We start from the raw sequence: 14,334 nt of genomic DNA on the forward strand, positions 1-14,334 counted from the left end.
TGTTAGTACTATAGTAGTAATGTACTTATATTTAAAACTATTTTTTTATTATTTTATATAACTTGTACGTTTGAAATACCTAAATATTTCACACTGATTTTTACGAGTATATCGAATAATCTAAGGTTACCACTTAAAAATGACACGATTCAAAGCAATTAGATCAATTTTAGTTCTTCTGTAGGTCATGAAATCTTTTGGATCTTTGAAATAATCATCATAAATAGAAATTTGAAATAATCATCATAAAACTCTTTTATATTGCTTTCGTTGTGGTTAGATGGAACTGTTATCAATATCTTTTAATTATTGGTATTGTTATAGGTGAACATACTGTTTCTCATACAACTATTACAGTAGGTACTACTGCCACTATTGCTTGAAATGATGCGTTTCTTCTCCACTTTGAAGTCCTATAAATTAATGGCTTAGATTTTTACCCAGTTATTAGCAATTTAGCGGCTTATTTTATTTAATGAAAAAAAAAGAAGAAAAATTGAAAGAACCATACATTCAAAATTATTTAACTATACCATATAAAAATTTAGAGTGAGAGATTGCGTGACAACTTTCAGGTGACTAGAATGACAAATTAGGATAGTCCGTAGTCTGGGCCGTATCCCGCATGTAAGGAAATGAGGAGTTTTGTTTGTGCTCCATTTGCTGCGAGGAAAGCAAATATTCCGCAAAAAGCTTCCTTCATGAAAGTCAACAAACTTCAAGAAATGCAAGTCTTTGTAACTTTTTGAATGTACTTTGCACATTCATATGTAAAGTCTAGAAATTGTACACTGTACGTGTAGAGCGCGGCGTTGAGTTCCGCCACTCAACACGCCTTGAAAATTCGTGTAGGTATCTAAAATGTATATACTTAAAAACAAAAAAATATCAGCGCATCATTATTATAAAGGATGATTATCATGAGTCCAAAGCATTATTTTAACGAGTTTTGAATTTTTGTTGGGTTGTACCTACTCCTAGCTATACTCTAGCTAACGTGTGAACTATAAGTAACGTATGAAACTACATCGAAGATAACTTTCTATAATCATTTTAGATACATACAGCTTGTTCTTGAATGTGTTTTCGATTTTGCTTAACACACATTATTTCAAAGCCACCAACCTAAACAGTATCATGGAGAATCCATTTAAGCTGTTAAAATAATTACCTAAATAATATGTAATAAATATATTATACGTATTTCTGAAGTTATTTAAGACGTACAAACGAATATTTAATAAAAAAAATTAAATTCGAGATCTTACCAAATAAATTTAAGTTCATCATACATTATTAAGAAAATAAAAAAAAAATCTGTAAATCACTGCCTCTTGGAAACCGTCCAACCGTCCAAACGCAGGTTCAAATCTCGTTACCTTAATTTTTTTGTAGGTTTTCTAAATAAAAGTATTTTTCTTTCCTAACTAGGAGATATCACTTAGAATACGTTATGTACGTACATTCATCGTGTTTTGCAAGTATATAGACAACGAACAACAACCAATTGTAAAATAATGTTTATATATAAGTAAATATGGAGGACGACAACTTCGAGCGTCGCGTCGATTTACGGTACTCTTGCGAGCTCGCACTCGCACCACGGCAGGTGCAACTCGACCGAAATGACTTGAAAAATTATAGCTATTGGTGAAGCTACCGATGCAATTACATTGGAAAGAAAAAAATATTAATAGTGTTTACACAAGGTTACATCTTATATCATCTTTTTAAATCTAAAAATAATATAAAGAGGTACCGTTAGGTACAAACAACAAAATAGATATGTGAAACGAAAGTAGGTAGTCGTTTATTTTATGACAATAAAGTAAATACGGAAACTGTTGCAGTTAATTATATACGGTTAGACCATTCTTTAATAATTTATATGGTTAATGTATTTTCTTTATAGTAATCGTTTCCTTATCGTTATTTTTATACATTTCCGTTGTATGCTCTCTTCAATCCCGTTGTTGTTTAAGTTTAAATGAATGCAAACTATGTTTTCGTCTACAGTATTTCTAAGGCAAATCATTATTTAACATTTGATCGCATCGTCTGTTATCTAATGGGTACGATTATTGCTTTTAAGAATATATACTACTATTATACATATAAAAAAATCTTAGTATTGATAAACAAACCTCAGTGCTTGTAGCATTTGCAACGAAAATGAAATCTTTTAAATGGGTAGAAAGCGTCGTTCTCGTTGTAGACTTAAGTTTGGGTTGTTTTTTTTTAGTTTAATTATAGAGGGTTAAACCTTACAAACCCTACTTTTGGGCGGTTTTCAAGAGAGCATAAAAATATTTCTTACATTGTAAAAATCCTTTGCTTATAGATATATTTATTACGCTTCACGTAGTATAGTAGGTTAGGATATCTGGGAGTCTAGTGTTGAGACACTCTGTTCCCATTCAAAACATTTTCGTTTCCCACTTTTCCCCGAACAATATAATATATTATATTAATATTTGAGTTATAGAAATATTGAACGTAATCTAATATTTGAAAATGAACCTTATAACTTAATATATTGAATTTGAAGTTCATTTACACACGAGAAACGATTTGCGTGAGATAACACAAAAACCGTTATTAAACGATGGAATTTTTTAAATACTTACCGAACATCTACATATTTCTTGCTTATAATTTACTAAATGAAGAGAAAAATACAACTGCAGTATTTTTCTTAAATTACGATTGCCAAATTTGTAACCTCTGAAGTTAAGATTTGTGAAGTTAAGGAACTTTATAAAAGAATAAACGCATAGTTGTTCACACCTCCAACCCTTTTACTCGGAAAAGATCGTTGTTTTAGCGATAAGATTGCCTCTTGTATATTTTCCCATTTTTTACTTTTACATTTTTATGGGTGTACAATAGTGAATATTATTATTATTCTAAACATAACATAACATAACATTTCGAAAACCTAAATAAGAATTTAATTTATTTATCTAATCCATTTCTAAAATACCCTCGATTTTGTCAAATAAATATTTTGACTCATGAAAAACAATTTAAACTAGAATGGTAGAATTACTCCACATTTCTTCATGATTCTCAAGCTATAGATGGCTATCAAGCTGTCCACGGAGAACGTCTGTACGTTCACACCTAATCCAAAATCTTTCGAAACAAAAATACGCCTATATAAACTACGATGCGGCGTATAACGTTAATGTTTATATCATTCGTTGAGATTTGCCATAGAAGTTTCATAATAGTGTTAGTGAAAATATTTATCTCATGCAATTCAGTGCTTCCTGTACATTCACGTGTAATAACTGCCAGATGCCGGTAATATTTGTAATTAGGTGACCTATATGAGCATGCTTGCATGAGGCAAGAAGAGAACTGCCGGGTTTAATTCGGACTCGTACTATAAACAGTAGGTTTAGCTAGTAAAGAGAAAACCAGAACGTCCGTTTCCTCTGTAGCAGGCTAGTATAAAGTTGATAGGTAAACATCATCATCATCATACATGAACTGTATTTTTAATGGGTTATTAACGGATAGAGACTCATGTAATTTGATGTTATTTTTTTAGTGTAGTTGCAAATATAGCGGCAATAGATATTTTGCTGGTAGTATACACGAATAGGACTTGTCAACGCTTAAGACGAACTTAATATAATTATATACTAGTAAAAAAAAAAAACGTAGTGGCCCTTATTTTGTTTTGACTACTATATATTATGTATTTATAGATTTGTATATTTAACTATTTTACTTATAATTTTTACATAATTTATTGTTTACTAATACTTATAACTTTTGAATTTATTACTGCGTCGTATTTTCTTTAAACAAGCATAGTGCAATCAAGAGAATATTTAAAAAAAAACGTACATATACGTACTTAATAATAATATTTCATATAGAAATTACAATATTATACAAATATACGATTCAAATAATATTTTATTGGTTACATTGAGAAATTTCTCACTCGTCATCTAGTTTCTACGGAAGTCGTTATTAATTTAATTATCAAACTGAATGTAGAACACAACTATTTTTCTAGTAGGTAGATACATTCAAGTTACGATTTATAGTTATTATAGCAAGTATTTAAGAGCTTTTATTGCGTAAATTCCTACATTAGATTAACTGCGTGACGTTGAGTACTGTCACTCAACACGGACATCTCAAGGAATATCTCTATAGTGTTTTGACACTGGTTTCTCTACCTTATCCTTCTACGCGCAGTACTAATATTTTTTGTGTAGATAAGTTGTCATTCATAAATTAAATGATTTTTTACAGATTTCCCTCGGGTCGAAATTTGTCCTTTGTCTACATTTCGGACTGAGTCGCGTATGGAAGTTTGTCCAGTAGACACATTCCGAGTTGAAATTGATGGAACCGCGAACATGGAATGTAAAGTGGACGCCAAACCTAAAGTTACCGGAGTGAGATGGACGAAAGATGGAAAATTAATTTCAAACTCATTCATCCATAAGATTCAAGGAGTTACTATACAAGATGCTGGTAAATATATATGTAGCGCTGACAACGGACTAGGACACCAAGGCGAGAATGAAATCTACTTAGATGTTTTATTTCCACCAAGCGTAACCGTTGATTCCAAAACTTACGAAGCCGAAGAGGGTGGAACTGTAGAAATTCGGTGTGAAGTGTCCTCGAATCCTGAACCGATTTCTATCGAATGGACTATGGAGGGTCGAAATGATTTTAGACAGAAAGGAAATACTTTATTATTAACCAGAGTTAATGCAGATATGGCGGGGACCTATGTTTGTCGCGCTGTCAACGTCATAGCTTCTAGCGTGGGAGGAAACAAGATGGAAAAAGTGGGAACTGCGTCTGTCGCCGTACTTGTGAGACATAAACCTGGTCATGCTTATATAAGCCCCGATCGCCCTATAGCGCAAGAGGGGACCGCTGTAACTTTGACTTGTAGTGCCAAGTCTCCAGGTTGGCCTGCTCCTCAGTTCCGCTGGTTTAGAGAAATTGAAGCAGGTGATGTGAAACCGAATGTTCTCGCTACAGGCAATAAGTACACTATTCCCAGTGCACATCTCGGTAGCGAGGGGGTTTATCATTGTCAGGCCACGAATGAACTAGGCCACAGTGAACTCGCTACGGTCAATCTAGAAGTATATCAGCCACCTCGGTTTCAGTCTAAATTGCAGCCTCACATGATCAAAAAAAGTGGTGAAAGAAACTTTTCCCTAACTTGCGTCGCATTAGGCAAACCTTTGCCAAATGTGAAATGGTATAAAGACAACGCTGAAATACGACCCGATGCGAATTTATATGAAGTTAAAACGGAAATTAACGAAAGTAGGAATGCTGTTTATAATATACATAGTGTTCTAAGATTTCGCGGGAAGGCGAGGCCGGAATTAGACGACTTGCTACCTGGTGATAGAGGCTTATATGGATGTTCTTTTGAGAACGAAGTCAAAAAAGTTGACTCATCCATGCAGCTGCGTATCGAACGTAAGTCGTATATGGAATCATTTATATAAAAAATATGTTTGTAATGTTTAACATTTTTATTTCGTTTCTTGTATTTTGTCTTATAATTAACTACGCTGTTGTTTTACAGATGAACCGATATCGATTCGACAACAAAATAAAGTGGCTTACGACTTGATGGAAAATGCAGAAATATCATGTCGCGTACAAGCTTACCCGAAGCCAGAATTCCAATGGTTTTACGGCAACAATCCTGCACCGCTGCAGATGTCGTCAGACGGTCACTACGAGATCATAACAACGACAGATGAAAACGATTCATACTTAAGTGTGTTAGTAATAAGAAACATTAAATCTCAGGACTATGGTGATTACTCATGCACAGTGAAGAACTCGCTTGGAAGTATTCGTCCTCAAATACGTCTGCAGCCAAAAGGTGCACCGGAGCCGCCTAAGAATTTAGCAAGTCAAAAAGTCGACGCTAAGTATGTGACATTGAAATGGGAGGCGGGTTTTAATGGTGGATTATCCAGTACTAAGTACTTTGTATGGATACGCCGAATAAAGAGTCCTGCAAGCGGAACCCATTGCGACGTCAAGCACCCTGAAGACTTCGACTGGAAAGAATATGATTGTGGTCGCTCTAACCCGTGCAACGTAACCGGGCTTGAGCAACATAACTCATATTATTTCAAAGTAAGTTCAAATATTGTCTATCATCATCTTCATATGAATAGCGGTTAGACTAAAAAGTGTTTTAAGAAATTTTAGTAAAAAACCCTATAATTGAAAACTATTTTTTATCACCATCACTATGTAGAAGTATTATAGTATTCACAAAGTAATTTCACACAGCTATTTAATGTTTGTTTTTTCGTTAATGCTACCAGCAGGTGACATATGCATTCAAGGTAAACGCTATATATTCTTTTAAGGTCATGTCTATATCAATATCTATTATAGTATTTTAAACAAGTATTGCGTTATTTCAGGTGAAAGCAGTAAACACGAAAGGCCAAAGTAATTACTCAAATGAAATATCCATCACAACAAAGGTCCACGAAATAGTTCCCCCCAATGAAGTGACCTTTGATCCCGCTGAAGTTACTATTAGTTTTAATGTTGAAGCGACTTGTTTACCTCTTGTTGGAGTCATAGAGAGATCAACAGGGACAAATGACTGGCAGGTAAGCCGCGTTTGTAATTATTAAATTGTAACATCTATATTAAAAAATTATAATAATCTATATTACGCAGTATAATTTAACATATAATATATACTTTATTATATCAGGACAACAAAATATTAATCGATTAGTTACTCCTTTTCTTGGTTTCTACTTATTTAGAGATGAATGTATGTTATTATGTTATGCGGCGTTGAGTTCCGCCCCTCAACATGCAATGCCTTATTAATTTGGCGGAAAGTGAAAAACGGAAACAGATTGTCTTTACAGTAGGTTCCCAGGTTCCCAGGTTCCCAATGCCTATCCTACATGTGAGGGATATAACTAAAAAAAATATTTTGTACGCGCACAGTATATTTATATTTCCAAAGACGATCCTTAAAACATATTTAAGACGAGCCTTGCACTAACTAGTTTTTAATGCCATATTGGTAAACAAAGCAAAAATGTCACTTGTCATGTCTCAAAGTCACATTCGTGTGCACAACTTTTAATATGTCTACATATTATTACCTTATTTCTGTTTTTAATATTATTTAGAGGTTATACAAATTCAATATTTCCTTTATTGACTGTATTATTTTTATAAAAATATAAAAGGAAATAATTACGTAGCGATATTTAAACCCGAGCATCTCGAAAACCGCCTGGATGCGCGAGTTTAACTCTCGCTACGTTAAAATTATATAAAAAAAGTCGTTTTTCGCTGAATTTTTTGGGGCATGGCGTGTTGAGTGGCCGAACCCAATGCCGGGCTTTTGCTTTGGTCCCAAATCGAACAAGCGAAAAATAATAATAATTCATTCCCTCAGGAGGGGATCGAATCCACAACCGTCGCTTTACAGTTACACACTTGGGCCCTTGCGCCACGACGGCCTCAAAATCAAATATTATAGGTTTTCTAAAAAACGTACATGTCTTTCTCCAGAGAATAACACATTAAAAAATATTTGTTCATATAATTTGCAATCAATATTTACAGGTTATAGAAACGATGCCGTTACGTCTATCCGGCGTATCCTCCAACACTCAATCGACCAAGCTCGAGGCCCCCAGACAGGGGCGCGCGGGGGCCTCCGACTACAACCGTGAAGCGTCCTATCCACAACTACGAGTCAAACTGTGCTTACACAATAATCAAGACGTCTGCAGCGAATACGTTGACGCTCAAAGTGAGTCATGCTGAAAATATAAAAGACCAAATAGTTATGATTATTTTTGTAAAAGTTATCAATAATTTTTGTTGTTGTGTAAAATCTGTACATAAGAAAACTTATTTTTTTTTCGGAAAATCTATTATTTTTTAGTCTGTTTCTTTTGGTTTGTCTGTGCGTTTGTTCACGCTAACCTCTGAAATGGCTTAACCGATTTGAATGCAGTTTTCGGGTCGCTAATATATAATAAGAATTGAACTCAGGTTTGGTTCCTTAATGCGATATTAACAAATGTAAACTAAATCACTGGCCCAACATGTATAAAATCTGACCATATATTTATATATACACACAAAAAATAACTATGGAACTTGACAATTTACATATACTTCTCGAGTTGCTATAATATAATATAATTTATTTTCAGTCGGTACATCGTATGCAAGCGCATCTGCAAGCGAAACATTAAGAACGTATACTATATTTGCATCGGTGGCCGGGGCGGGGTTGTTATTAGCGTGCATCGCCGCCCTAGTAGCCTATATGGCGTGCAAACGTAACGCAAAGAGAAAATGCAAAAGGAGGGATTCTATCAAATCTCAAATGCGATCTCCTCCAAGTCTAGCGCCACCGCCATATTATTCCTGCTCAGGGTTGGAAAACAAGGCTCTAGAAAATTCCATGGACATACCTCTAACGAAGGAAGACTCTAAAAGTGCTGTATATGAAACACAGGGTGGCTACGGATATCATATCGCTCGTCACGTGCCGCCCCTCGCCGCACAGAATATGACAAATTCAGATTGTAAGTACAGTTTTTTTTACGTATATTTTTTTATTCTCTGTAGTTCCTGTATTAAAATAGCTGAATATTTACACTAAAATAGTTATCTATTTCCAAGTATTTACACTGCCTATTAGTTTGTAGAAGCAAATTATGTCGATGATAGTTTTAGTAATAATATTGTTTGCTTATTATTATATTCTTTAGTTGTATAATGCAAATGTAACTCACCATGCCCTTATTTCGTATAGGGACAATGTTTTTTTTATACAGTTGAAAAAAATATTGAAAATAATACGTTAAATTGGTATCTTATAATAAACCATGTTTTATTCAAGATATAACTTTTAAATTCCTTGAAATCGAAGTAAACGGCTTATGTAATCTTTAAGCAAAATTGAATATAAATTATATACCTAATTTCCAAATATATTTAAAAATAATATAAAATAAAACAAAAAAAATAGAAAAACAAATCGATTAATTATGTAAAATTTGTTCTCATGCACGCTCGAAGGACTAGCCAGTAGTGACATCATAGACGGTAATTCTGTATCAAATACTGTAAACATTGTTTTCCATTCTAAATCTTTAGCTCGTAAAAGTGTTGTTAAATTGAATTCCCGTACGACAGGGGCGAACATGGGCTACTCCGAGAACAGTTACGCGAATAGCAATAACGGCGGCAGCGTCAACTCGCACGACTCCATGTGGCACATGAAGCTGGCAGTGGCTAACAACAACCCACCTGGTATCCCCACTCACCAAATGATGGATCACCATCAAGGCAATATGGGGTGAGTCTCTATTTTTCATGGTATATAAGAAATTGCATTTATATGTACAGATTGATCATTCTAATTGTTGTCGTTAGGCATTCGGATAATCGACAAACCGGATAATAGAAACCGTAGAGAAAATTATAAAATAATATAAAGTTATGTGTGTATCTATCTTAGATTACATAATAGTAGGTATTTAATATGGTCGGTTGGTGGCTCGGATAATCGCGAACACATGTTCTAAATTCTTATACAAGGAGATACTATTATTATTTTGTAGAGAATTTCATTCCGTGTTTTTGATTTATTACATATTCTTATTAATGATTCCGTTCAGGTTGTGCATATAATATTGATTATTTACGATTTTTAATAAATCCTAACTATTTTTGGTTTTTATCAATTAAGATCATGATTTATGAATTCATGAGCCAGAATACACAAATTAAAGAACAGTGAGGCGCAACGCTAAGTGTCGTTTATTAGCCACATTCTATACATGACACAAAGTAACGCCGAACATTAGTATATAGAATATTATGCACACGATTATACATATCCAAGTTCGACTCGTGCCGTGTTGACAATCATTATAAACCGTTTTCCGGAGTGTAATATCAATGAATGTCCCTTATCAGGTACGACCTGATACCCCACGGCGGGTACGGCACAATGGACGACTACGCGCCGTTCCCGCCAATCCAGCACGGCTCGCACGGCGCGCACCCCGTGCTCCCGGCCATCTCTGACTACGGGCTACGGAACTCTCAGAACCCTTCCAGACAAGACTATTGTTCGGACTCCTACGCTTCTGTTCACAAACCGAAGAAGCGTATGGATCAACATATAGGTGAGCTATTATTTTCTTATATTTACCTTTGAATTCACAGTAGAAATCCATTGTTACGTTGATTGATTTATTAACTTCATGCTGTTCTAAAGGGAACCTGAGAGCCTAGTATCAATCGAATGAATTGTATTTTTAAAGAACACAAATTTAAATTTCACTTATGTTTTGTCGCTTGAAATCTTATTAGTGAATATTCATAAACATGTTGCATATTATTTCAGAATCTCCATATCACGAAGTTAGCGGGCTCCAGGACGCCTTCGAGGAAGCAGGCGGCGAGGATAAGCCGCCGCACCTCTCTCTGGGTTACGATGAATCCCTCGAGTCCGGGTATTCCACGCCCAACTCACGCGGACGACGCGTGTTGCGGGAGATTATCGTGTGAATACTTACATTATTTGATATGAATATCTTTAAAATGAATATAACTCTAAATATAATGAAACAGGGTTTTGCAGGATAAGCATATTAAAACTGCATTGGCTTCTTATTCATCTTTTTAATATGTTTATTTTGCTTTTCATCCAGGATCCTAACCATGCTCTTACCCTTTATGGTAAGAGAATTATGGTGATTGGAACCAACATAATGGAACATAATGGTTCATTTTCTAGTTATTTATTCAAACTATTATGAAACTTAATTTGAACGTGGCATATTCATAAGCTCAATAATTTTTTTTCCCGTTAATTATAAAAATGAGAAGTTAAGTTTTTTAGGGCGGCATTATATATCTCAACGTAAAATCATAACTACAAAAATAGTATATATTAATCATATATTCGTTTAATTTATGAAATATATCTCAAAATAATAAAAAAGCATCATGCATATAGTAAACAATTATGATATACATATAACTATATAAATAATATCTTTGTTTGACATACATCCATTTTATTTTCATTTTGTAAAATGTGAAAAAGTGATGACTGTACAATTATATTCCAATCAAAGTTCTTCTGTTTCGTTCCATTGTTTTTTATAAATAATATTATTAAATAAAATAAATTTACTTTTAAAATAGGATTTTATAAAAGGTTTAATAATTTCATTGAATGTATTGTATTGCATTATGCTTCGCCGCCACTGCCCACCCCTCGACTTCTTGGCACGTGTAAGGTTGACGATTTGCTGGCCACTTATTTTGTATTTTTTATTTGATTAATTAAGTTTAATGGCATCGTTTACAATGAAATGACTTAATATTGCAACAAACGAAGGAGACTGACTTACAAGTATAGTATAAAATTATAATAAGGCTAATTGTTATTTACTCAATGCCATAAAGTAATAAGTACCCCTTCATTAGGTTAAACTAAAACACCTCTCTCGCTCTCGAGCTTCCTTATAAAAATTGGTACTTAATTTTAAAATTTCAATGATCTCCTTTTCGTATAATTGCTTTAGTCCTATCAAGTTCATATTTCGATTAAACTCAAAGTACGTCACTTATTCTATGAATTTCTAATTTACTATATACATATTTATTTTTAACTTATCTTAGCTTAGAGTTTAAACCTGCTAAATCAGTTTTTATCCATTTATATCATTTGAAAGAGTAATAAAAAAAAAATAGTTTTTATTTTATTTCATATAGTAGAGAATAAAAATCAATTTTAAATATTGTAAAACCCTTCTGATAATAATATGTATTACATATTGTTTTAATAACATTTTTGTCTCAGGAGAATTTCCTTAAAAGGCTGTTAGCAGGTTAACACTCTAAGCTATGAACTATATTAAGTATACCTTATTAAAAGGGAATAGAGTGTCTTAAGTCTTAACACTAGGTTCCCTTTGCCTACCCTGATGTGTCCGGGATACAAGAGCAAGCTGATTTATTTTTTTTTTACTCTATTAATTGTAATTTTAATGTAGTAATTTTATTTTTTTACTTAATTATATTGTATGAATTAATTAAATAAAATTTATCATCGTGTCACAAGCTTTCTACATTTTAGCCGAGACGAGAGTCATTTTAAAATATTTGAATACCATTTTTATATATATAATATACTAGCGGCATCCGCGCTTCGTTGTCCGCTAGAACTATACTGATATTTATTTAAGTGTATTTAAGAAAAAACCGGCCTAAAGCGCGTTGCACTCGCCCACCGAGGATTCGCTACCAATTTCATAATTGTAGGTTGACGAGAAATGATTATATAGATATACGTATTCTATATATATATACTTATAATAAAATCGTAACTGATCGGTGTCTTTACGTGGAAGATAAATCAGAAAAACGATTACTGGGGACATTTGTTAATGTAATAGATCTCAAAACAATGATTTTTTTGTCTGTGCGTTTGTTCACGCTAATTATAGAAACGACTTAGCTGATTTAAATTCAGTTTTGGGGTCTACTACACTAATAAAAACTCCTAGTAATATTTTTTCTGATTTATCTTCCATGTACATACACCGATCAGTTATAATTTTATTACAAGTATAAATGTAAGTTACTAACTTACAATTATAAGAAAATTATCTTAATAATATATATATTATGCTCTATATAATAATAATATTGTAATGTGTTGACATTTATTCTATCAGATATGTATGCTCAGAACTCATGGATATCTCACTAATATTTACATCACATTGTGTTATTATTTCATTTTTGACAACCAAACCGCCTAAAATGAGCCTCAGTTTAAAATGTAATAATTAATAAATGTTGGCGCCTGTGTAAGGAAACGATTTAAGGGCATAAACTTATGGGGACAACCATTTAATTCTTCAAAATAATGTTTTCAATTATAAATTTAACTGTGACCATGAACTTAGAAATATTTTTAATTATAATTTTTACTTAATTATATTACGAATATAAGCTATTAAATAATCATTATAAAAAAATGTTCTTATACAATGATATATAAAATAATGACATGATGTATTGATATGCTATACATTTTTAATATCATTTTATCTTCATATTTTTTTTTTATCTGTGAAATGCAAATGTAACAATTACAAATGTTACGTTATACCTATGTTTGTAAGTGAATTGCTAACTTTTTTCGATGTCCGAAAAATTGTTGAGGTACTGTAGAAACAAATCCTTACAACCTTTTTTTCTTCCTTTCACTTCTTTACTTTATTGACATTTATACTATTATATTACCAAAATGCTCTCAAAATATGATCACTTTATACTACTAGGTATGGTACTCTTAAAAAATGTAAATAAATTAATGTTATGTAATGTAAGTCATCGACTTAAAAGCTCTAATTAGACGTAATAAATAGTACTAAGCCTATTATTAAGATTTTAGAATTAAGAATTTTACTTGGCCATATTTTTTTGTACATTCCCGACATTTTTTTTATGTAAAATAATATAAAATGAGTCGCGTATATATATGAATATTTCAATATATTGTATACATACTTATTAATTTATATTAATATGCGTAAGTATACAAACGTGAAGAGGGAAGTGCAACAGTTATTTAATGCGCAAAATATTTAAAAAAAACACTCGATTGATAACCTGCAAACTTCAATGATCTCTATTGCAAAAAAATATATATACTCGTATATAACTAGATAGATCTATCTGTGTTATATTTTCTTGGCCCCATAAGCTAACTAATTAGGTGCTCGTTCTTTCTACACATTCAAATCATAGATATGTTAATAAATAATAAGAAACTATTTACAAATTGGACTTTTATTTCTGTAATTTAATCGTTAAGAAGAAGACCCATCCTCCTAAATCTAACAGCTACCAGTGTCCTTAGTAGGGTAAAAATATTTTTAGAAAAAGTATAGTGATTTGCACGTAGTAGGACGCACGGTTTCGCGCTTCTTGATACAAAGCAATAATTATAATGAAAATAGTGTTTCAAACGCTAACACTAGTGTCTTCGTATCTAAAGCTTAGTTAAAAGTAAAAATTGGTAATCGAGTACTATTGAGTACTATTTTAAAGCATAGAAAAAGAAGCCAGTCGTGGCGCAGGGGCACAAAAGGGGCGTGCCTGTTAGCGCGAGCGCGCTCGAGTAAATTAAATTTTCATTTATTCATTCTGGTGAAATTTTCTATTCATTCTATTTTCATTTTTTCATACTGGTGTCGAGGGCGTGGTGTTAAATTCCAACACTCA

The 14,334-nt window shown here is 32.8% G+C and overlaps 1 protein-coding gene across 2 annotated transcripts in view; it reads left to right on the forward strand.

The window, feature by feature from the left end:
- The window catches only part of ed (hemicentin protein echinoid), a 30,806-nt gene extending 16,915 nt beyond the window's left edge, over positions 1-13,891 (forward strand). The window contains exons 5-12 of one of the 2 annotated variants that reach the window (XM_085202532.1): positions 4,276-5,475; positions 5,585-6,150; positions 6,447-6,641; positions 7,624-7,813; positions 8,223-8,600; positions 9,214-9,376; positions 10,000-10,211; positions 10,433-13,891. In XM_085202532.1, the coding sequence (XP_085058658.1) occupies positions 4,276-5,475; positions 5,585-6,150; positions 6,447-6,641; positions 7,624-7,813; positions 8,223-8,600; positions 9,214-9,376; positions 10,000-10,211; positions 10,433-10,596 (3,068 nt within the window). In that variant the 3' untranslated portion in view covers positions 10,597-13,891. Of the gene's footprint in view, positions 1-4,275; positions 5,476-5,584; positions 6,151-6,446; positions 6,642-7,623; positions 7,814-8,222; positions 8,601-9,096; positions 9,377-9,999; positions 10,212-10,432 lie in introns of those variants that run through there. The other variant, XM_085202533.1, reaches the window with a different exon arrangement.
- The last annotated feature ends 443 nt before the right edge of the window (positions 13,892-14,334 follow it).

Source organism: Heliconius melpomene, chromosome 19 (genome assembly GCF_056956725.1).
Source record: "Heliconius melpomene rosina isolate 202511_hmr_F chromosome 19, ASM5695672v1, whole genome shotgun sequence".
Lineage (NCBI taxonomy): Eukaryota > Metazoa > Arthropoda > Insecta > Lepidoptera > Nymphalidae > Heliconius > Heliconius melpomene.